General features: G+C 41.5%; 1 protein-coding gene across 3 annotated transcripts in view; it reads left to right on the forward strand.

Annotated features, from left to right (window-relative positions):
• KBTBD12 (kelch repeat and BTB domain containing 12) overlaps positions 1–16,158 on the forward strand; it is a 130,769-nt gene extending 114,611 nt beyond the window's left edge. For all 3 annotated transcript variants that reach the window (XM_058167422.1, XM_058167421.1, XM_058167423.1), the window contains exon 6: positions 7,359–16,158. In XM_058167422.1, the coding sequence (XP_058023405.1) occupies positions 7,359–7,528 (170 nt within the window). In that variant the 3' untranslated portion in view covers positions 7,529–16,158. The remainder of the gene's footprint in view (positions 1–7,358) is intronic.
• The last annotated feature ends 9,978 nt before the right edge of the window (positions 16,159–26,136 follow it).

Consider the following 26,136-nt stretch of genomic DNA (forward strand, 5'->3'; position numbering starts at 1 on the left):
GAGTATGTCTTTGGGCGGAATTTTGAAATCGTGACTGACCACAGTCCGTAACTAGGATTACTGGCTGGCGACCGCACGCCTGTGGCACTTCGCCACGCTGGACCCGAGGGACTTTATTTTTAGCCGCTTATTCGTACAAGCTGCAGCATCGACCGGGAAAGGAAGTGGGGCAGGCAGACGCGTTGAGCCGATGCCCACTGCCAGGGGCGACCGAAGACCCCACTCCGGGGACACCCATCCTCCTTATTGACTCGTTGGACTCTGGCCCAGTCACATCAGGAAGTGGCTCGGGCATCATGCGGGACATTGTGTTAAGGACTGTACTCGGTTGGGTACAGAGGGCCGCTGCGCCGGGCGAACGGTTCAAAGAATTTGTTAAAAACGAGATGAGCTCTCGGCTCAAGGGGTGCCTGTTATGGGGTGATCGTGTAATAATTCCTGATAAATTAAGGGAAAGGTATTGGACCTCCTCCACGAGGTCACCCAGGCATCGTAAGGATGAAGGGTTAGCTAGAAGCTATGTATGGTGGCCACTCATGGACAGAGAGATTGCTGAGAGGGTAGGGAAATGCCAAGCTTGCCAAGAGTCCAGACCGCTACCCCCAACGCCCCAGTCAGAGAATGGGAAAAGCCCCAAGGGCCTGGTCAAGAATCCACATTGACTTTGCTGGCCCTTTCACGGCCAAACGTTCCTAGTGGTGGTGATGCATTTCCAAATGGTTGGAGATCATACTCATGAAGTCCACCACGGCCGAAGCAGTAATCGCAACCCTGCGCCACCTATTCGCAACTCACGGGTTGCCGGACACTCTGGTGTCCGACAATGGGCCCCACCACGGCAGCCCAGTTTGAAGAGTACCTGGCAGAGGAAGGCATCCGACATGCCCTCTCTGCGCCTTTCCACCCTCGTCGAATGGCCTTGCAGAGCGTTCCGTCCGGAGCGCTAAGGAGGCATTGTCCAGGCTCAAGCCAGGTGACTGGCAAACAAAGATAGACTTTTCCTAGCCGCCCAGCACAGAACCCCAAGCACAGCCACTGGGGAAAAGCCCAGCCGAATTGCTAATGGGACGGAAACTCCGGTGCCCACTTGACGTTTGAACCCCATTACACACCAGAGGGTTACAAGGGGAACTAGAAAAGACAAGGGAAATGAGCATAGGCGACGGGTGTGGGCCGAAACTATGGGGACGGCCCGAGTTGGCTCGCAGGACAAGTAACAAAGATAACAGGCCCAAAATCATACGTGGTAGAGCTACCAGACAACCGAGTATGGCGGGCGCCACATAGATCAGTTAAGGAAACGAATAACTGACCAAACCAAACCAATAGAGACAGGTAATGACCAATACCACTTTGAATCCACAGCTGACAATGACCCGGGAGGCGCAAGACTTAGCTGAGGTCCCAGAGTTCCAGCGACGCCATCAGGTCCCGAGGGAAACAGCAGGGAAATTGAAAAGTAATCCAAGGCCGGATGGCCAAGAAAAGAGTCGGCCAATAATCCGGAGCCCGATGGCTCAGAGAAAGAGCTGGGAGGAGAAACAGCCCTCCGACCAGCTCAAACACCACCCAGAACTGAACCGCAGGTCAGAAAGAACTAGGAGACGCCCAGGTTATTTGCGTGACTACGTCGAAAAATAACATGTAAATAAATATGTAAATAGAGACAAAGTGTTTTCTGGGAGGGGAGGAGTGTTATGTATTAACAGTTGTACCTTTAAATATTTGAGCGGGAAATCAGCACGTTGCTGATTGGACGAAGCCTCCTGCAGAACTGTATAAAAGGAGAGGTTTTTCCCCCCAGCCTGTTGCTGGGTTCACCCTATATTAAAGAGCTGTTGTCACTACCCTGGTCTCCAGCCTCGTTACTTCCCGAACTTAACAGAAACCTTGAAGGATGTTTTTTTTTTTTAAAAAAAAATCAAATTTATCTTTATTGAAAATTGCATCTTGCCATTTTAAAAAAAACGGAGTAAGAAGAAGCAATCAGTATATAGAACCACAGGGATGATTGTTAACTCTGCCATATATAAAATGCAATTTTAAAACAAATAGAAAAACAGATTAAATATTTATTCTATACCCTAAAGCAATCTGTCAGCCTCTGCATGCAAAGGGCAATATGGTGTCAGGTAAACTACAGAAGTCACACAACATTAACAGCAAACCCCAGCCCATTTTTATATCTGAATGGCAAAAATAGGTGGAGGTTTATGAACGCCTTGCGATATTTAAAAGCGTGTCTTATGGAGAGCTCATTAGTAGTGCTGGATAGAATAGGCTGCTAAAATGGAAGAGCTTACAATAATGCCAGATACCAAAATGCCAGAGAGTTTTCTTCCCTGGGGCTAATACGGTTTCAGCGGAGATTATTTTCGCTAGAGTTGCGGCAAGACAAGAAACAATATAATTTTTTAAAGAGGAAGCAACTTGCTTTGTGCCATTGTCTCAATCGTAGCTAGTCTTCCAATTTAAAAGCAGACACCCCACTAGCTTGGAGAAGATTCCAGGGCCGCCCTAAATGACCCACTTGGTTTCTGCTGCTGCTGCTGCTGCTGCTGCTGCTTCCCATGCCTCTCTCTTGGGCCAGTGGTTGGTTTCAAAAAATTTTTACTACCGGTTCTGTGGGTGTGGCAGGGGAAGGTTACTGCAAAATCTCCATTCCCTCCCTAACCCAGGAGAAGGTTACTGCAAAATCCCCATTTCCTCCAGATCAGCTGGGACTTGAAAATAGATGGAGCTGGGGCCAGTCAGAATTTTTACTACCGGTTCTCCGAACTACTTAAAATTTCCAGTGTTGGAGCATTCACAACTTCTGCAGGCAAGTCGTTCCACTTATTAATTGTTCTAACTGTCAGGAAATTTCTCCTTAGTTCTACGTTGCTTCTCTCCTTGATTAGTTTCCACCCATTGCTTCTTGTTCTGCCCTCAGGTGCTTTGGAGAACAGTCCGACTCCCTCTTCTTTGTGGCAGCCCCTGAGATATTGGAACACTGCTATCATGTCTCCCCTAGTCCTTCTTTTTATTAAACTAGACATACCTGGTTCCTGCAACCGTTCTTCATATGTTTCATCATATCTCCATGATTTAAACCTTGAGAATGAAACTGACAATAAATTATCAATTTTGCTTACATAAAAAAAGTTTTATGATACAAAGCTTTGTCAAAACTCTGTCAAATGGTTTGAGGATTAGGAATGTCAAAACATCAGTCCAGACTGATAATGGAAGTGTGCATCAATCAGGAGCCTAGTTCTTGAATTAGGACAAAATAAAAAGGCAATGATATAGTTCAGTAAGATGTGAAAAAGTTTTGGGTTATAGTTTTGTTCCTTCTCGCCCTACTGGCTCTCAAGATTCAGTAAGAGTATTTAGAGATCCCATAGTGTGTGTAGAAAAAATGGAAAATTATCTATTTCTCTTAACAGTAAGAAAAGTTCAGCCTCAAAGTTTTCACTGGGGGGAAAAACATTAAAAAGAAAAAGGAACAAATAGGGGAAATGAAAGCAACTTCTCATTTACAGCAAAGAACTTGATGTTTTGTAAAAGGTTTCAGAAAGCTCAAATCAACAATTCTTCCATTCCTCCATCTTTACAAGAAGAAAAAAAAGGGATTCTGAACCAAAATTCTGTCTTGTTTGATGGTTCAGTTACTGCACAGTTTCACAGCCTTCGTTAAAAGCCGCTTATTGTGAAGTCTTGGCTTTGATTTCATAGGCTTGCTTGAATGGAACTGCTTCTTCTACATTCATTACTGGTTCCAAACAGGGAAACTTACAAGAGAGGAATTAAACTGCTGTTTGCTTTAAAAGCATTTCCTGAAGCCTGGAGGGCGTTTTCTTATTTGCCCTAAAAACATTCATAGCCTCCATTGTTTCGTTGCTGTTATTTCTGGACAGAATTTTGAAAATAACTTGAATAGAAACGTTTAACAGTATAAATTCTAAAATTACATTTGAAGTGGATTTAAAATAATGTAGCCCCATGTATGAAAGAGCCTTTTAACAATAAAATAAAAATCGTAACATGATCAGAACATTTAAATGCCATCATAATGAAGCCAAATAACTTTTTTGACTCTGCACCAAGTCTAAGATTAATTCTGACTGCTTCAGTTCTGTGTGGTTTGCCGCTTTCTACAAGAGTTATTAATCATAGCCGCAGTCACACTTTTTTTTTCATGTCCCCATTTCTTGCAGTTCTTCTGCTCCTAAAAGAAACAATTTAATTACAGTGTACTAAGCTGAGCAACCTACTGGGGGAAAACAGTTGAAAAGATACAAAAATATAGCCAGAATGACAAGACAACACATTCAGAGGGAACCTAGATTCTTCTTGTGGTATGGTTAAGGAACTCAAGAATTTTACATGTAGTAAATATAGCATCATATTTGTTTCATTATTATACAGGTGAGTAATGTTAGATGATGACTTAACTTGCAAAGAATTTTTTTTAATTATTATTTATTTATTTATTAATTAAACTTTTATACCACCCTTCTCCCGAAGGACTCAGGGCGGTGTACAGCCTTCATTTAAAACAGTTAATATACATATTAAAATAACAATTAAAAAGCTTATTCAATAAAAGGCCGAAACTAAAACCGTCCAATTGACCATATAAAATACCCAGTAAAATTACCATTAAAATTTTAAAATTTAAAATTTAGAATTTAAAAATCAGGCCAGTCCCGCTTGTATAAATAAATAAGTTTTCAGTTCCCGGTGAAAGGTCCGAAGGTCAGGCAATTGGCGTAAACCGGGGGGAAGTTCGTTCCAGAGGGTAGGTGCTCCCACAGAGAAGGACCTTCCCCTGGGGGGCCGCCAGCCGACATTTATAAGTGAATATGAAAGTAAATACATCCATTTGGACGACAGATGCAAACATTTTTTAATTACAGAACTGCAACTTCGTTTCAAGTTGTCTTTCCATATTAACTCTTTTCTAAAGATTTGCTATCTTTCGTCACTTAGCTTTCCAAATGCTCTGAGTACTAGTACTCATTCACCTTAATTGTGTTGTGTGTTGTCCTCCTCTGTTTTTATAACTTTCTGGGCATGTTGGGAATAATGGATGGATAAAAGGAAAGGTGCAAAAGTGTGTTTTGAAAGTCTTCTAATGAAATTTCTTTTTTGTATGTTGTGCACCTTTTGTTGCTTTAATATGACTGACAGAAGTCTGCTCAGCACTCCTAAAGCTCTTCTTACCTTTAACTTAGCCTTGATTTGTAGGCAGTGTCATCCCCCAGTGAAAGTACTAGAGCAGGCCCAGGGAGATCCATGTTCAAGTCACCGCTTAGCTGTGGAGGTTCACTGGGACAATTTATGTCTCTTGGTACAATTGTATTTAGGGACGCAGTGGCTTAGTGGCTAAGACGCTGAGCTTAACGGTTGAAAGGTTGGCAGTTCAACAGTTCAAATCCCCAGTGCCGCATAACAGGATGAGCTCCCGTTACTTGTCCCAGCTTCTGCCAACCTAGCAGTTTGAAAACACATAAAAAATGCAAGTAGAAAAATAGGGACCACATTTGGTGGGAAGGTAACAGCGTTCTGTGCGCCTTTGCCGTTTAGTCATGCCAGCCACATGACCATGGAGACATCTTTGAACAGCGCTAGCTCTTCGGCTTTGAAATGGAGATGAGCACCGTCCCCTAGAGTCAGGAATGACTAGCACGTGCAAAGAGAACCTTTACCTTTACTAGTACAACTGTATCAAAGAATTGATACAGGGGACCATAAGTGTAGTGAATGTATGAATGTTATGTAGGCCACTATGAGCTCCTAGGAGGATTTCAATCAAACAAACATAAATAAATAAATAAAAATAAATCATGCTTTAATAGTACAAAATTTCCCCCATGACCTGATTAGGTTGTCTCATCTCCAGTCCGTCAGTCAAGCAATGCTATGGCTTCATGAGCTGTAGGGTGTAATAGTATTTCCTCACTTATTCTGATACCCTCCAGGGGTGGCCCCAAGTATAAATTATTTTCCACCCATCACCTCAGAGGTAAAGTCAGGTAACCATCTGTGGCTGTGATCAGAGTATACATATTTTTGAAGTTTCAGGGAAAGTGGGCATGGCCCTCCACCCAATCGCTAGCCATCCCCCACTGCAGACATTTCCTTCCCAGCTTTTGTCCTCTCTGAGCACTTAGTTTCTTAAAGTGTTTTCATATCTGTCATCTGTTTTTTACTACATCTTTTCAGCAACATACAGGAAGAAAAATAGCCTTCCCACTGGGGAAGAAGTTTAGCCTTTGTGTTAATCTGCTTTTACAATATTTTTGAAAAAGTTGTCATTACCATAAGATGCAGCATTCCTGCTTTTCCTCATAGCAGTGGGTGGAAAATAATGAGAAATACTGGATTGGGCTGCTGTTGTTTATTACTTGCAGTTTTAAGTCAACATGGTTGCCCAGCAGCTGGTCAGAGTACAGTTGCTGGGTCTACATGACTGATTTAGTTAGAGCCCATTTCTCTCTTCTCTGAGAGAGGCTATTACTTTCTGGATGGATAATTATCCCTATGGATAATTTTATTTTACATTAATTTAACTTGTGCAATATCCAAGATGGAAGTGAGGAAGAGGGAAAGCAAACCAGTTTAATAAAATGATCCCATTCCTATTGTGATGCCGAAATTGGTGGATGTTTTTCACACTGACTGGTGATCTGCTGCAGTGGGAGGGCAGCAAAACCAGATAGAAACCTAGGGGTAGTGAAGGAATCCATTGCAGCCCGTGAAAACCTCCTGTGTAATTTTGGACCAATTGTTCTTTTTCAGCCCAATCTGTCTGGCAAAGTTGTAATTCTGGGCAAAATGTGTGCAAGGAATGCTATTAGATTGTTTGAGCTGCTGGAGAAAAGGCAGGATGTAAATCTAGCAAAGAAACCCATCTAGGATGATACACGTACTGTGCTCCCAGATCAAGACAACTCCCCTATTTGGCAGTGACTTAAAACAGATGCACTACAGGAAGGATAGGGTTTGGCCATCAGGATAACAAATATTATGAGTGCATCATTTTGTGTTGCCAGATGAGTGGACAGTGGAGGGGAATGGCCTATGGAAGTCCACCTAATCAGCACAGAATAAAACTTCTATTTTATAGCTGTGTACTTTGTAATATTAAGCCAGGAGTCATGCCTGCCTTGGATGATACTTTCTTCCAAAGAGAAATACTCCAGGAGAGGCATGGCACTAGGCTTCAACCATAGCCATCGCTCTTTTGCATCTAAGTGCAGCACCAAATTATTTTTGAAATGTTGCTTATAGACAGAATTGCACTCTTTTGCCGGCTTTTATCTGAACTCCTCTGATTTATACTCCAACTTTATTCTTTTTTTTAATTTCAGCTCGGCATGAAGTTATCACCAAAGAGATCCTAGAGCTGGACACTTGGGAAAATAATTGGAATGTTGTTGCAATCAAAGCCCTCATGCATGACAGCTATGATGTCTGTCTTGTTGCTCAGCTGAACCCAAGAGATCTCATCCCTCCTCCTTCTGATTTAATGGAACAATAGGTGTGCAATTTTAATGGAAAATAAATAAGCCAGCTGAATGGAACAGAAGTACGGTATGTTGATATGTGGCAATTTCAATGGATGGTTAGACAAGAGAATTCCATATAATGAATTTTTGAAAGATGACATACAGCTTGGCTTCAACATAGCAAATTCCTACTGTAGCAATTCAAAGATTATGCAATGTTTTTCTTTTCCACAACTTCTCATAATAATTTATTCTGTGTGCCAAACTGTTACTTTCTTCTATTCAAGAGTACAAACTCAACTTACCTTGAAAAATAGGAATGCTAAAAATGTTGCTTATGGCATTAAAAGTAAGACAGAGCAATAGTAAGTATTTTAAAATAAAATAATTCAAATATTTTATTCTCTGCTGGCATGAAGACTATGGAACCTATTTGTTTTTTTAATGGAATGCAAAAGGGAAAATAAAACATAGCCTTAATTTCATTAAACTGGCTTGAAAAGTCATATAGCTGATTGTGTATTGTTGGCAGATAAGAATCTTTTCTTCTTCTTTTGTTTTGTAGTCTTTTGCAGATTCAAATTAATCCAGATGTGAAATCAAATCTAGATCAGATATAGGACTATCAACATGTACTCTTCAGTTGTCCCTTGATGCTCTGGTCTGATTATCTCAAATCCCCAAAGCTTGGTTTTATTTGGGATCTTAGAATATACTTTAGCAGGTTAAATGAAGCATTATAAAGGTTTACCTGCATTGATTTATCTAACTCAGTATTGTTTACTCTCAATTGGATTAAGTAATGGCTGCAACTATCCATTGCTTAACAAAATAATCTTTTTCAAATCCACCTGGAGATGCCACAAAGTACATTTTCTACTTTGTGTGCTTCACTGAGCTGCTAAATACGTTCAAACTGAGAGATTTTCACCCGTCTTTCAGAATTGTTGTTTTTCTCCCAGATTTTAATAACTTTCCCCCCCAAATTGATCTACTATGCCTCTCTTGGCCCATGATATCTCCTATAATATAATACCAGTGTATTGAGGAGAAATGCCATTGTTATTTCTTTTGGAATCTATTGGAAAATTTGAATATTTGTGCCAAGGCAGAAAAAAAGAGAAAATAAGGAACTGTTATGGCAGATGTAGAATCAACAGGGGCCACGGAAGAATAACGAAAAGTGGTGATGCGATCGGAGGAAAGGAAGAGTTAAGAAAGCATATAAATGGAAAGGCCTAAAATGAATAATACAAATCTTTTGGAAAACAAAAAGTTTTTTGTTTTCCAAAAACAAAAAAGTTAAACTGAAATATCAAAGTTTCATTAAATATCAAATATGCCAATTTGGTCTATTAATTAAGGCACCTGTCATGTCCCACCCCCACTCCGACGAACGAGTCAAGGAAGTCCATAACAAACTTGACAACGAAGCCTCTGCAGCTTGCCAAGTGCCTTCGAGGTTTATCAGGGCAGGCAGGAGTCCAAGTTGTGACTTCAGCGATAGGGTCCAGTACCAGCAAACTAGATAAGACTTTGCTTGACTCAAGGTTGGAATGCCAAAAGCAGGTCCTTTATATAGGCTGTGGGGTGTGGCTCCATGCCTCAGCATTTATCCAGGCCTGCCCCACCCTTCCTTCTGCTGGCGTCGCCCCTCAGATCTCCAGAAGCGAGGGTGCTCCCACTTTGAATTGTCTTCAGCTGGATCTACTGTCAGCGTCTGGGAAAGGGAGGGGTCAGAGGGAGTAGGCCCGGGTAATTCCACCACCTGGCTGGCTTCCTGCTCTGAAGGCTGAGCCAAAGGAACACACGCTATATGAGTGAGGTTTATTGGGCTTCTCCTTTCACTCCTTGAATCCTCTCCGGGCATGGGGCCAGGGCGGGGGCTGGAGCCGTTCATCTTCATTATCAGACTCGGAGTCTGATAAAAGGCCCGGTTGGAGACGGGAGGGGCCCGGCTGAGGAGAGGAGGGAGGACGAGTCACAACAGCACCAGGCTAGAAACCAAAAGACCGGGAATTCTAGGCACAAAATCTAGCTGAGTTACCTTGGGCCAGTCGCTCACATTTAGCCCAACTCACCTTACAGGGTTGTTATGGGGAAAATAGGAGGAGGAAAAAGTATTGGGTATGTATTCCGCCTTAAGTTATTTATAAAAATAATAAAGGGATAAAAAAAATCTAGAAAGAACATAATAAAGGCTGCACAAGAAGCAGTAGAATTTTCTTGAAACAAATTTTACGATTGAATCACTTTGCACATTTACTCATAGATCTTTAGCAGACTGGTTGTCATAAACCTTGCTTTTTCTTCATGCTTCCTAGACAGAATATTTTTGGCATCATATACAATAAGCTGTATTTGTATATATAAGTTTTGTACTGTCCATACCAGAAAACCTACCATTTAGCCTGTATTACAGAAAATGACACTTCAGACAATAGCATAGAATCTTTGCTCTTGTGTCCTGAAAAGGCTCCCAGCATTGAGATGCATGAAATGTATACACTTCATTTGTTCTATTGAAGTATTCAGGTGAATCAACAGCAATTGAGAACTTTCTCCCCCAATGTCTCCTTCAATAAATATTCTAAGTTTGATACCAGTAATTTATTGATTCATCCAAATCAAAGCCACAATATTCTTAGCCTCCTTTTCAATATATTTAAAATTAAATTTGTCCTATATGCAAGATGAATTTTAGCAAATAGATAAAAAAGGAAAAGTCTTTTTATTTTTCCAAGAAGCATTCATTAAGCCCATATATCGCTATCAGTGTGTTTTTCAGTTCTAAATAAAAACTGTTGACATAAGTTTCAGGTCACTAGGAAATACGGAACAGTTCTCTGATGTCTTTTGTACAGACCTGTACAAAACACACACACACACACACATTCCTTGCTACATTATCCCCCCCCAGATTGTTTCTCTCCCCCCCCATGTTTTTTTTTCACTGTTCCCCCATTCACTACCCTCCCAAATCAGGGAGAAAGAGGGAGTGTCCTCCATTAGCAGAGAGGTTTGTTTCCATGGTACCCTGGTAATAGCAATCTGCTTTCCAAATTTAACTATGGGCTCTAATGAGCGATCAAGGCAGCAGCTCACCTCAACCATTTATGTGGTCAACTCACGCCCACCAGTAGGGAACAAAGGAGGTGGAGAACTGATCTGTTAGGTCTGCTTTGGACAGGGACAAGCCAACAAGATTGAAACAGGGGCTCTGAGGGATGATGTTTTTGCTCCAGAATAATTTCATCTATTTATTTATTTATTTCACGAGTCATCTGTATGTTTAGAAATAATCAGATATTTAGAAACAACACACATTTCCAATGCCATCTCCTCAAAGAAATATATAAAAATGTATCTGGTGTGCAAAAACCTACAGTCCTTGTATTCTACAGTAATGCAACTAGTCATATTGTAGAAGTCGTCTCCTCTTCCTCCTCCTCCAATTAAATCTTTAACTTTCTAATCTAACAGATCTATCCTGGTGCCCCTTTTAGAAGGCGGCTTTTCTGAACCTCTTCCCCATTAAGCTTGGGACAGCGCAGTCTCTTACTCTAGGCCTCTCTCTGAGAAAGCTCTGTGTGGCCAAAATTTCTCCCCACTGCTCCTCCATCACAATACTTTCTCATGAATCTGAGCATGATTTCCATGAGTCTATAATTAACATGGCTTAGTATATGTTTCTTCTTTTTTTCTTGTGTATTCTAGCTCTCTCTCCACCTCCAAGTTGTCATCACTTGAATAACTGCCAGCCACGTTTGTGGAATCTGGCTTTTCTATTATGAAATGATGCATATGATCTTCTGCATTTCCTGGAACAATTTCCCATTTTGAGAGAGAGAAAGGGAGAAGCATTGCCACAACGGAAGATTTCCATTGTTATGTATAATTCTTGAATTATGACATTGAGGAAGATTTAGTGGTTTACTGCAACCCCCACCCCAACAATTCAATGGAGGAAAAGTTTTTGTTTGGCAAATGCGGGGGGGGGGGAAGAGGGGGCTTTCCATAGAATTGTCTGTTTCATGATCTCAAGTCATCTTTCTCTGAAACATTCTATTTTTCATGCAATTTTTTTTGCAAAACAAACAGCAAAACAGTACCCCAGTTCTTGAAGAACCATACAAACAACAGAATATTCAACTCTGAAAAAAATAGAAAAGTTTAAAAGAATTTTTTTCTGGGGGAAAAAAACCTATTTATTAGAGAACAAAATTTTCAAAGTTCTCAAATGCAGTATTTCATATCTCTGGCTCAAATCACGTACATTGGCCTGACGTACCTCATTTGTGGAGCACAGTATAAATCATTCCCAAGGATCTAGTGGTCAGAAAAACTTCTTCCGCTTAACCTTCGCCGCAGTGAAATTGGTGCTTATTATTTATTATTTCCCCACTAGCAATTTACAGCACTTTCTACAGTTATTCATCTATTTTTGTGCCAAAAATAATAATAATGAGGTTAGATTGTCTATATTTGATCAATGGTTGGTGATGTTACAGAGTTGCTTTAAGTTACAAGTGGAGAAATCGCTAGTGAAAACTACCTTGTGCACAGGATGGAGACAGACTTTATCACAACTTTATCTTCAAATGCAATGCTATTTTTTTTCTTCAGAAACTCGTAAGACGTTCTCAGACTCATGTTATTTTCAATGTTTTTTCCCCATTTGAACTAGCAGTTTCATCAGCATTTTTGAATTAAACTAGGACCTATAGAAATTAGTGTGGAAAACCTATATTTCATTTTTTTTGTTTGTTTGTTTACATTTATACCCCGCCCTTCTCCGAAGACTCAGGGCGGCTTACAGTGTATAAGGCAATAGTCTCATTCTATTTGTATATTTTTACAAAGTCAACTTATTGCCCCCCCAACAATCTGGGTCCTCATTCACCTACCTTATAAAGGATGGAAGGCTGAGTCAACCTTGGGCCGGGCTCGAACCTGCAGTAATTGCAGGCTACTGTGTTCTTAATAACAGGCTTTTACCAGCGTGAGCTAAACCGGCCCTTTCATTGATATGAATGCCAATTAATGTGGTCTGAATTCTTGTCATTACAGACATGTTAATGTAACCTACGTCTGCCTAATAACCAAAGTTTTAAAAATAATGAAACCAATATGTTACAAAAAAATGAATCATTTATTTTTATTTATTTATTTATTTTGTCATAACAATATATGTAGGTATCATACAAAAAGATTATATAATATATAAACACATATATGGGTAAATATAAGGAGGTATAAGCATATATGTATATAGGAAGAAGAACAGAAAAACAATAGGACAGGAACGGTAGGCACGTTTTGTGCGCTTATGCACGCCCTTTATGGTCCTCTTAGGAATGGGGTGAGGTCAATAGTAGACAGGTTTTGGTTGAATCAAGTTGAAACAAAATAAAACAAAGCCTTAGGACTCCAAAATTCCTTGAGACGGTACACACTACGTTTAGCCCAGTCACATTGGCTGGGTATTATGGGAGTTGGAACGGCACATCTGGGGATATAAGATTAAGAAAGGCTGGGTGAGCTCAGCTTTATGGAAAGGGTTGCGTTACTAGCTAATGTGGTTTGTTTGCTTGTTTGCTTTGCTTTGCTTTGCATGCCAACAAACTGGCCTTAACATGTGACTGTATTGCACAAATCATTCTGATAGAAAGACTGGCCATCTTTTTATATGGTTTTATAAAAAGACGTAATCCAGGTCTCTACACCGAGGTGTATAAGTTTAGTTTCTGATCAGATGTCTGGGAATGTACTTCTGAACAAATCTCCTTCAGATTGTTGGCTGCATTCCTGATCAATTTGATGGACCTAGAGGAAATGAAATTGAGAAGAGCTGTCTTAAGACATTTCCTAACTAATTTTTAATTAAGGTTTATATGCTGTTTCAAGGTAAGAGGCCTCTGAATGACTTATATCCCCCCCCCCCAATAGCAGCAATAAGATTTAAAAGCAATAAGGTTTTAATATTTTTTTTAAGATTTAACCTACAAAACAATCTAAACCACAACCCTAGCACTGAGAAATCACCAGAAATCACACAAAGAACAAGACAGGAGGATTTATTTGTCAAGGTTTCTGCTCTGGATACTCTCTGGAATAACTATGATTTGATGGCTTTCAAAAACATCAATAGGATGTAGGCCAATTTAATTTCAGGGGAAATGCTGTTTGAAAGAATATCTGAAAAGGCTCATGACCGTGATCTCTGAAGCTGATATTTTCTTGAGAGAAAATTCAGAAATAGCCACTCTTTCCTGATTTTTAGCCTGTGACTATCATTAAGTGTTGTAAGTGTTGTACCTTGATGAAGGTATCTTTTCTTTTATGTATACTGAGAGCATATGCGCCAAGAAAAATTCCTTGTGTGTCAAATCACACTTGGCCAATAAAAAAAATTCTATCTATCTATTCTATCTTCCAGATCTTACCAAATCCTACCCAATCTTACCCTTCCATGTATCACAAAGAAGAATTATATCTTTCTATGGAGGATGTTTTAGGTTATTGTTTTTGATTCAAGGCCACAAAGAGGTATTTTGAATAGTGTAGAAAGTTAGCACCCACCTCTCCTAGAAGAATGAAATATTTTAGGAAATATTAAAAAGGCAGAATATTATATTTCCCCTAAAAGAGAAAGAAAAATCTTAAGGGAGACAGAAACTCAGAGCTTCAGCTCCCTGCCCGCACCAGATATTTGGTGCCTATTAAGAAGGACTGGGCCAGCCTATCTTCAAGACAAAAGACCTTCAGCTCCAGGGTGATGGGATTAAGACATGACCCTCCAGGACATAATAGGATTATCTATCAGCAGAGCTCACTGCATTGCAAAATCACCTGGGGACATTGAATCACCCTCCAGGCTCAACCAAACTTGATTCAGAAAAATATGACCCCACATGGCCCCATGGGAGTCTGTCTACAGCCAATAGAATACATTTCTTGTACAGAAACAGGAAGCTCAAGAGCAAGACCCAAGAGAGAGTATAAATAACCCTCACTCTCCACTCCATGCGTTCAACTGCACGGGGACCATGTGCTTGATGGTTCTGCTTCATTAAACCATCTTTCCAATCAGCCTCCATGTTTCCAGTGTCTTTCTCCCTGCTTGGAACTGAACCAGATGGATACTTCTTCCAACAATAGAAAGAAAAATGAATTCCTCCAGGTTACCTAAAGAACCACCTCATCCCAATGATATTAGCCCATCCCACTTGCTCTGGCAGAAAGAGCATGGTCTGGATCCCATCGGCTAAGAAATTGTAGCTGGTGGCCATGGTTCCTGTGTTTGTACTATCATCCAGGGATGCAATCCAGCAAGTTCTGACCGGTTCTGGAGAACCGGTAGCGGAAATTTTGAGTAGTTCGGAGAACCAGCAAATATCACCTGTGGATGGCCCCAGAGTGGGGTGGGAATGGAGATTTTGAAATATCCTTCCCTCAAGAGTGGGGAGGGAATGGGGATTTTACAGTATCCTTCCCCTGCCACACTCACCAAGCCACGCCCACCAAGCTACACCACGCCCACCAAGCCACGCCCACAGAACCAGTAGTAAAAAAAATTGGATTTCACCACTGTTATCATCACTCTTGAAGTGAGATACATCCCCACCTTCTTGGCATCCTGAAAGAGCCTGATAACCTCGCTTTGATGTCCCCAAAAGGGACATCATATTTTGGAGGTCGTTAATAGATTACTAGAAGACCCCAATCTCTACCAGTTTACACATTAGTTCTTTTTCATTGTTTTAATATTAATATTAACCTTTTAATGTCTGATGCTCTAATGTTTTAATTCTGTAATTGTTTTATCCTATTATTTATGGTATTGTAAACCACCCAGATTTGCTTGGTAGAGAGATGGGTGACAAACACATTTAATAAATAAGTAGCATGTCTCCCACTGCAGGTATAAGGTAAATACCTATGCAAAAAGAGAGAAAAGCTAAAGTTTCATATAGTGCCATGAGGTTTACATATAATCTAAATCAGGGGTCTCCAACCTTAGTAACTTTAAGGTTTGTGGACTTCAACTCCCAGAGATCCTCAGCCAGCAAAGCTGGCTGAGGAACTCTGGGAGTTGAAGTCCACAAGCCTTAAAGTTACTAAGGTTGGAGACTCCTGATCTAAATCAGGATTTTTACCTTATGATTTATTGAGAAACACACAATGGCTTGCTTCATGCACAATGGAGAGCCGTAAGAAGTGAGTTTGCACACTATGGTATAATAGGCCTTGCTCACACTAGAATAAGACACTGTTAAAACCCCAGTGGGCCAGAACCCTGAAGATATTTCTTTTCTCTTACATCTCCGAAGCTTCTCAGCAGGTTTTAACTAAGTGTGTGATTGTTTTCAATGCTTTTCAAATGGATGCCACTCATTTACCACTGTACTGAGCTGGAGCTGAATGGCTAACATTTTTCATCCTTCTAAACCTGGAAATAGAAAAAGTGTTTGTAATATTTCCTGGCAAATATTTGTATTGTGTCTTTTGATTCATCTCCTCTGTTTCCATTTGCTTGTGTTTTTTAACTGGGTTTCCACTTCATGATCTGAGATTCTATGAATACATAACTTCTAAACTGCAAAAATAATGTTTGTGTACTATGATACATAATGGTGACCCAATAAATGCTGAAACCTTTCATTCAGAAGATATGTATTATTTTTTTCCTCTTCTATATTGTATGTTTATGTCTAAATTCAGGCAGACCTCTCTAAGCTGTTCTGTGCATTTCTCATAACGGATTACTGACTTCGAAATCCTATCATCCCCAAATAACATAACTAGATTAGGATATAATCCATATAGCTCTATGGATATAAAAATATATATTTAATTCCTTATTAGAATGTATTGCTTGGTTGGTTTGCACACAGATCTATGCAAGATAGGATCTGGGAAGGGGGCAGTGGTGGAATTCAGGCAGTTCGCGCCACTTCGGGAGAAGCGGTTGTTAACTTTCTGAGCAGTTTGGTGAACTGGTTGTTGGAAGAAATCATTAGGGCAGAGACCGGTTGTTAAATTATTTGAATCCCACCACTGGAATGGGGTCGTTGTTATCTATAAAACTGCATTACACAAAGCCTTGAGGAAGTTTAGTGAGGGATGAATGGATACATTGCTAATGACAATCCTTATATTTTGCGGTGAGATGAGTGGCAAAGAAATTTAATAAATAAATAAAAATAAAAAGTTCAACTGAATTTCCATCCCAATGTGGTTTCCTTTAGCTTGATCCAAGCTAAAAAAAGAGAGCATCTATCAGCATGTCTATGATACTCTTAATCTTAATTATAATGGATTATATATTATAATTATAATATAATGTCTAATTAAGAATTACAATGTAATTCTCCTCCTTTTAGAAGAAAATAATGAATATGCATCTATTAGTTCTATTTTAAAAAGAATGTTATTTATTTGTCACATTTCTAAAACCACCATAATGCTTCTAGGCAGCATCGAATATTAAAAACTATTGAAAACAACATATTTAGTAAGAAAAAAGATGGCACCCTTTGATGATTATGTCCAGTTTGGGGACCTGAACTTTACAAAAAAATGTAGGCCAGTTGAGATGGTTTAGATGAGGACAGAAAAGAAGGAAAATGGTTCCTATAAAGAAATACTGAAGGAGCTGTTATGCTTTGTTTGGAGAAGAGAATACTATATTGGGACTCGATACAGGTAGTCCTCATATTACAACCACAATTGTCCCCAAAAATTTTGTTGGTAAGTGAAACATTTGTTAATTGAATTTTGCCCCATTTTACAACCTTCTAAGCAACAGTTGTTAAGTGAATCCCTGAAGTTGTTAAGTTAGTGACACGCTTGTTAACCAAATCTGGCTTCCCCATTGACTTTGCTTGTCAGAAGTTTGCAAAAGGGGATTACATGACCTCTGGACACTGCAACTGTCATAAATAAGAGTCAGTTGTCATACATCCAAATTTTGATCACGGGATTATGGCATATTGCAATGGTCATAAGTATGAAAAATGATCATAAGTTACTTTTTTCCGTGCTGTTATAACTTTGAATGGTCACTAAATGAACTGTTGTAAATCAAGGACTATCTGTAGAGCTCTTATGAGATTTGGACTCCCATTACACCGAATATTTGTCCTATTACTGTATTATAGAGAACAGGATGATACTTAGTGGTTTAAACAAGAAGACATAGATCTCAGTTGATCCTTGAGAAAAACTACTTGACAGTAATAATAATTTGATAACGCAGCCAATTGCTAACATTACTAAGTGATGATACTCCCTTGCTTTCATTCTTCAAGCAGAAGATGGGCTATCTACAGTTCATCCAACCTCCCTGTGGCAATCCAGTATCCAGCAGGGTTTGCTCTATATACATGTCAAGGTCCCTTGACTTTTAAGATTCCATAACAATTTATAGGTGCAGGAACCAATTCTTTGTAACAGACAAAAACCAGAAAGTGGTTTGTAGAAACATAGCAGGCCTAGATGGTTAAGAGATACCTGAGCTGAATGTAGTCTACGTGCTGCCTCAGCTTTGATTAAGAAAGCAGATGGTGAAAGTCTCCTGGAAATTCCCTGAGAAGCACATACTTGTAGACTTCCTAATCTACCCACTGCTGGGACTCAGACATTTGTGCAAACAGCACTCGTGAGGCAGTGTGAGGTTTTAAAATATCTACCGCCTCTTGTTCATTGATGCACCACAGGGGAATTTTTCCATCCTCTCTTTGCCCCAGCTTAAGTAGAAGTTTTGATTGCTAAATATGGGCTATGCAGTCTGAGGAACTGCAAAAGGCAGACATTTCTGGGGTTTACAAGCTCCAGCCTTACCCACAAAGACTGTACAGGTTTTTTTTTTTAAAAAAAAAAGCTTTTAATAAAAACAAAAGCGAATTGCCTCATCTATTTTCTGGCTGTTTACAAGAATAAATAGAAAGAGGGGATTACCCAGCAAGGCTTATTTGATCTTAATTAGGAAATCCTCTTTCTTGTTTGGTTTCCTTTCTTGAAAAGGAATTGGGAACATATGTGAGCCTAACTTGCAGGAAGAAAAAGAAGAGGAGGAGGAAGGAAACTAGAAGGTCAGCTGGTTCATTCCTAATCAGCAGGTGGGGAATGCAACGCCCGCTGTACCCCTTGTTGATTAGGCCCTCATGGCTGCCTTTGAGGGGGGACGAGGGTAGGAAGCCAGAAGCCAGAACTGGCAAACTTCTTCTGTGATCATTCTTAAAACAGTAGAAGTCTGCATCTTAATGTTAACCGCTTTAATCTAGATTGCAGAAAATATGACTTCTGTAACAGAGTTATCAGTGCTTGGAACACATTACCTGATTCTGTGGTCTCTTCCCATAATCCCCAAAGCTTTAACCAAAAACTTTCTACTGTTGACCTCACCCCATTCCTAAAAGGATTATAAGGGGTGTGCATAAGAGCACAAACATGCCTACCGTTCCTGTCCTATTGTTTGCTTGTTTCTTTCTTTTCTTGTTTTTCTTCTTATATATATATGCTTATACTTCCTTATATTACCTCATATATATGTTTATATACTATATAATCTTTTTATGTGATGCTTATATATAATGTTGTGACAAAATAAATAAATAAATAAAAATAAATAAATAAGCCTACCTCTCTTTATCTACTTATAGCATTTCTACCCTTTGCTTCTTTCCCCAACCCCCTTCACTCAGTATCTCCTGGGCACATCCTGTTCCTGTCCAGGTCTCCACCAGACATTGTTTTTCTTTTGAAGCTGATCTGACTTCCTGATCCTTCCCTAGGCTGCTTTTCCTCCGGCTAATAATATTCAACCTTCTCTTGTGTTCATGCTTCCACATAGCTCCCATGCATTTTAATATCTCCTTTCTGCTTCTCCTTATCTGCTATGCTGGTCTTTTTATCAGCATAGCCATTCCTGGGGCTTCCTTTTCTTGCCTCCCAAATGTTGCTTCCCTTTTTATCCTTCAGTCTCCTGACAAGAGTCATTGGATTGCAGCAGGATACAAATGCAGGGAATAAATAAGCGAGCGAGCACACCAATAAACAAACAAACCATTTTTCCCCCAGTTTTTTCCACACAGTGTTTGTGCCTAAGATTTAAATTTCATGACAAAGAGGGTGTTCCAGGGGTGAAATCCAGCAGGCTCTGACAGGTTCTAGAGAACCGCTAGCAGAAATTTTGAGCAGTTCGGAGAACTAGCAAATACCACCTGTGGCCCAGGGGTGGGTTCTAAATTTTTTTACTACCGGTTCTGTGGGCGTGGCTTATTTTGTGGGCGTGGCTTGATGGTCATGTGACAGTGGGTATGGCTTGATGGTCATGTGACTGGGTAGGCGTGGCCAACTCAATGTCTCTCATGTCAAGGGGTACCTCGCCTGGCCCCTCCCCTCCCAACCATTCCTTGTCACACCCAGCCTCAACGTATCTATAGTTCTGCAAAAATGTTGTTCACCTTTTTGCAACTTTATTATCTACATACTATAGATCAGGGGTCTCCAAACTTGGCCACTTTAAGACTTATGGACTTCAACTCCCAGAATTCCTCAGCCAGCTTTGCTGTCTTAATGTCTTAAAGTGGCCAAGGTTAGAGACCTCTGCTATAGATGCACTTTCATGGACCACTGAAAGGAGGAGAAACTTCCTGACGGTGTGAACCTATATAGGTTTCAGTCATAATTTCACATATAAAATAGCCATTCATGTAATACAACCTGCATATTGTTCAAAACAATCATTCGTATTATGGCTGATGTTTGACAGCAAGCCTAAAATCCCCATTCCCTCCCTACTCCAGGGGAAGGTTACTTCAAAATCCCCATTTCCTCCCCACCCCACTAATCTGTTCTGGGAAGGAATCAAACTCCCCCCTCTTCATTTCCCAAATAAAATATCCCAGATAATTAAGGAATAATCAAGCTGCTAGCAAGGAACCTGCCTGGAATTCCACATTCCTGCCAGCTGCATAAAGGAAACTTTGTAAGCAGAGATTATAGAAAGTGGAAGCTGGAAGTTCGGCTCCATTTACAAGCAGGCAGAAAACTCATTCAAGACAGGATACTTCACAATGGAAATCGCCCAAACCTTTTTAGAAACACAAAGCCCATGTTGCACAAACCCCAAAACTTCAAAAACATTGAACCATATAAGAATTCCTCTTCTTATCCAATTTGTTGTTCAGCTGACCCAGAAAGGAGCTTCCAGCTCTGTCAATTTAAAACGACAGCATTCCCCCCCCCCCCACTTCTTCTTTGCCAAGCAATCTCCTGGCTGAGAAGCAAGCCAATCAGTTGGGAGCCTTCTTGGCTTCTCAATTTAAAGGGACGTGTCTTGTTGCTTTTTTTCTCTTCTTCGACAAGTGAGTCTTGATTTTTTCCTTCTAGCCAATCAGCTGGGAGTCGGGAGGCAGCAATAGATTGGGGGCGGGGCCAGGCAGAATTTTTACTACCGGTTCTCCGAACTACTCAAAATGTTTACTACCGGTTCTTGCGAACTGGGGAGACCGGTAGCAACCCACTACTGCTCTGGCCCCAGAGTGGGGTGGGAATGGAGATTTTGCATTATCCTTCCCCCAGGAGTGGGACGGGAATGGGGATTTTGCAATATCCTTCCCCTGGAGTGGGGTGGAAATGGAGATTTTGCAGTACAATTCCCCTGCCACGCCCACCAAACCACGCCCACAGAACCGGTAGTAAAAAAAATTGGGTTTTACCACTGTTTGCTTATTGAATTGCAGCTGCACCATATGATAGAAAACTTCCCTTCCTAGCTATGCTAACCTCTGTTTTACCATATATCTCTATATTCCCACACAGCATTGATCAATCCATATACTTTAACACTAGAATTCTGATTTTTAAACATGAAAATGGGACTTTCTAAGTAGCTGATTTTAAAATTCAGAGTATCTTTCTCTGTATGTACTCCCACAGAATAATGGCAGATTATTAGGGATATTTGTAAATTCAAGGCTGCTGGATGTTTGTGAATATTCAAGGCCTAATAGTGGCATAAAGCTGCATCAGTATAAGTGTAGATGCTAACAATTTAATGGTTTGAGAGTATTAAGTAGGGCTCAGATGGAGTTCAGCCATAGAGAAAAACATGGGCCTTTTGCCACTACTGAGCTGAACTACTTTCCATTCATCCTTGAGTCAGAAGAAAGCTACATTATACCAATAGGCAATTTACTGTCTCCAACCCAGGGGTGAAATCCAGCAGGTTCTGACAGGTTCTGGAGAACCGGTAGCGGAAATTTTGAGTAGTTCAGAGAACCAGCAAATACCACCTCTGGCTAGCCCCCGAGTGGGGTGGGAATGGAGATTTTGCAGTATCCTTCCCCTGCTACGCCCACCAAGCCACACCATGCCCATCAAGCCACGCCCACGGAACCGGTAGTAAAAAAAAATTGGATTTCATCATTGCCCCAAACCGCCTCGTTGATCTCTCTCCTGCCTCAGTTGCCTCTGGGTAAAAAGTCCCTGCTGTCATCTGATTTTCCTTCAAACTAATGGGTGACAAAGGCCAACTGATGACCTTCTGGCTGCCCTTGGAAGGTGTCAGAATGACTACAGATAGTCTTGATTACAACCATTCATTTAGCAACCATTCAAAGTTACAATGACACTGCAAAAAAGTAACTTACAACCATTGGACCATCCCCCCCCAAGTCATGTGATTAAAACGTAGGCACTTGGAAACTGGCATGTGCTTACAATAGTTGCAGTGTCCCAGGGTCATGTCACCATCTGTGACCTTTCTCAGCTGACCTCTAACAAAATCAATGGGGGGAAGCTGGATTTAATAATAATAATAATAATAATAATAATAATAATAATAATAATAATAACAACAACAACAACAACAACAACAACAACAACAATAATAATAATAATAATAATAATAATAATAATAATAATAATAATAATATCAGAGTTGGAAGGGACCTTGGAGGTCTTCTAGTCCAACCCCCTGCCGAGGCAGGAAACCCTACACCATCTCAGACAAATGGCTATCCAACATTTTCTTAAAAATTTCCACTGTTGGAGCATTCACAACTTCTGCAGGCAAGTTGTTCCACTGATTAATTGTTCTAACTGTCAGGAAATTTCTCCTTAGTTCTATGTTGCTTCTTTCCTTGATCAGTTTCCACCCATTGCTTCTTGTTCTACCCTCAGGTGCTTTGGAGAACAACCCGACTCCCTCTTCTTTGTGGCAGCCCCTGAGATATTGGAACACTGCTATCATGTTTCCCCTAGTCCTTCTTTTCATTAAACTAGACATACGCAGTTCCTGCAATCGTTCTTCATATGTTCTAGCCTCCAGTCCCCTAATCATCTTTGTTGCTCTTCTCTGCACTCTTTCTAGAGTCTCAGCATCCTTTTTACATCGTGGTGACCAAAACTAAATGCAATATTCCAAGTGTGGCCTTACCAAGGCATTATAAAGTGGTATTAACACTTCACGTGATCTTGATTCTATCCCTCTGTTTATGTAGCCCAGAATTGTGTTGGCTTTTTTAGCAGCTGCTGCACACTGCTGGCTCATATCTAAATGGTTGTCCACTAGGACTCCAAGATCCCTCTCACTGTTTTCACTGTTTTCACTGTTGAATTTCATTTTGTTAGATAGTGCCCAATGTCAAGATCCTTCTGTATCTTGAGCCTATCTTCTGGAGTGTTGGCTATTCCTGCCAGCTTGGTGTCATCTGCAAATTTGATGAGTTCCCCATCTATCCCCTTTGCTTAACAATCATGTGATTCACTTAACAACTGCAGCAATTTACTTAACTACCATGGCAACAACAGAAAAGGTTATAAAATGAGCTGCAGTTAAGTGGGCACAACCCACTTAACAAGTGCTTTGTTTAACAGTGAAAATTCTTGTCCTAACTGTGGCTGTAAGTCAAGGACTATCTGATACTTGAACATGAATACAACTAAGGACAACATATGGCCATCTCTCACTCAAAAGCCGGGAGCAAGATGAAGCTGATGTCCTATGAGCACAGCAAGGGGGGGGGGGAAGAGATGTCCTCGCACACTTGTGCTGTGTTTTGGTCCAAGTAGGGGAAGACTGGTTGTCTTATGTTAAATCAAAAGTGTTAGATTCGGGCAATAACGAGGCAGGAGACCAGGATAGTGACAACAGCTCTTTACTATATGGTGAACCCAGCAACTCGGGCTGGGAAAAACCTCTCCTTAAATACAGTTTAGCCGGAGGCTTCAACCAATCAGCAACGTGCTTTTTTCCCGCCAAAACATTTAAAGATACATTACACTCCTTCCCTCCCAGAAAACACTTTACCATTATTTACATGAGATTTACATATTATTTTTTCAACGTAATCACGCAAGTAGACTGGGCGTCTCCTGACTCTTTCGGACCTGCGCAATTCATTCTCTGGGGGTGAGTCGAGCTGACCGGAGGGACTGTCTGTTTCTCTCAGCTCCTCCTCTAGGCCATCCGGCCCTGGATTATTGCAGAGTCGTCCCTGCTGTTTTCAGGAGGAACCGGTTGGCGTCGCTGGACCTCCTGGAACTCAGATAAGTCCCGCGTTTGCCCGGGTTTGAGTCAGCTGTGGATTCAAACATTGTATAGTCAGGGCCTGTTTCGTCTGATTCTGATTTACGGTTATGCGTTTCTTATTTGGTCTATGTGGCGCTTCCATACCCGGCCATCCTTTATCTCCACTAAATATGATTTGGGACCTGTTATTTCTAGGATTTTTCCTGCTAACCAGGTCGGGCCTCGCTGTAGTTGTGTGCCCACACTAGGTCGCCTATTGCCATCCCTCTTGTTTTACCGTGTGCCCCTTGTAACCGTCTGGTGTGTAGTTTGGGTTTAAGCGGTCTAGTGGGCACCTAAGCTTCCGACCCATTAATAGCTCTGCTGGGCTTCTGCCAGTTGTGACACAGGGGTTCTGTGTTGGACTGCTAGGAATGTATCGATTTTGTTTGCCAGTCGCCTGGCTTGATTCTGGACAATGCTTCCTTTGCGCTCCGGACGGAACGTTCTGCAAGGCCATTCGTCGCAGGGTGGAAAGGCGCCGAGAGGACATGCCGGATGCCCTCTTCTGCCAAGTACCCCTCAAACTGGGTTGCCGTGAATTGCGGGCGTTATCGGAGACTAAAGTGTCGGGCAACCCATGGGTTACAAATAGGTGCCGTGGGACTGAAATCACGGCCTCGGCTGTCATGGATCTCATGAGAATGATTTCCAGCCATTTGGAGTAGGCATCGACTACTACCAGAAAGGTTTGGCCGTGGAAGGGCGGCAAAATCGATATGGATCCTAGACCAGGGCCCTGGGGTCTCTCCCATTCCCGAATCGGGGCCGTTGGGGTAGCGGTCTGGACTCCTGGCAGGCCTGGCATTTCCCTACCCTCTCAGCAATTTCCGAGTCCATTAAGGGCCACCACACATAGCTTCTCGCTAGACCCTTCATCCTCACGATCCCTGGGTGACCTTCGTGAAGGAGATCCAATACCCTTTTCCTCAATTTCTGGGATCACCACTCGATCCCCCATAGCAGGCACCCCTTGAGCCGAGAGTTCCCCGTTTTTACAAACTCTTTAAAAGCGCTCGCCCGGCGCAGCGGCCACCCTCTTGTACCCAACCAATTACAGTCCTTATTGTAATGTCCTTATCGAAGCCGAGCCACCTCTTTGGATGTGACTGGGCCAGAGTCCAAGAGTCAATTAGCAGAACTGGTGTCCCGGGTGGGGTCTTGATAGTCTCTGGTAGCGGGCATCTGCTCAGGGCGTCTGCATGCCTAATTCCTTCCTGGCGGTGTAGTAGTTTGTAAGAATCGCTGCCAGGAAGATAGTCCATCGGGTCAGTCTTGGCGAAAGTGCCACGGGCGTTGGGCGGTCGCCTGCCAGCAGACCTAGCAAGGTCTATGGTCCGTGATGATTTCAAAATCACGACCAAATACATACTCATGGAATTTCTTTAATCCGGAGACTATAGCCAAGGCTTCCTTATCAAGCTGGCTATAATTCCTTTCAGTTGATGACATGGTTCGGGTGTAGTATGCAATAGGGGCTTCTGTGCCCTTTCGTTACCTGCGGCTGCGCACAGCCCCACCCCATAGGGAGATGCATCGCAGCTTAACACTAATGGCAGCGTGCCATTGTACTGGATAAGGAGGCTATCACTCGATAGGAGATTCTTTACCCTTGAATGCCCTAGCTTCCGCCTTTCCCCAAGACCATGCAGCCGTCTGTGCTAGTAATTTATGCAGCGGCTCGGCTACTGTTGCCTTATTCCTTAAGAATACTGCGTAGAAGTTGATCAGACCTAAGAATGCCTGTAACTCCGTTTTGTTCTTTGGAACCGGGGCCATCCTGATGGCCCGTACCTTGCTCTCAGTGGGGTGAATCCTTCCTGTCTATCCGTAGCCCAGGAATTCCACAGACTCAACCCCGATCTGGCATTTGTTCAGTTTAACCGTGAGACCGGCAGACCGGAAAATGCCCAAAACTTTTCGCAGTCGTATCCCTAATTCCTCTAGGTTTTCAGCGGATACCAGTACATCGTCAAAGTATGGTACCACCCCTGGTAAGCCCTGCAATAGCCGCTCCATCAGGTTCTGAAATAACCCTGGAGCCACACTAACCCCAAA

The sequence above is a fragment of the Ahaetulla prasina genome, chromosome 2, assembly GCF_028640845.1.
Source record: "Ahaetulla prasina isolate Xishuangbanna chromosome 2, ASM2864084v1, whole genome shotgun sequence".
NCBI lineage: Eukaryota > Metazoa > Chordata > Lepidosauria > Squamata > Colubridae > Ahaetulla > Ahaetulla prasina.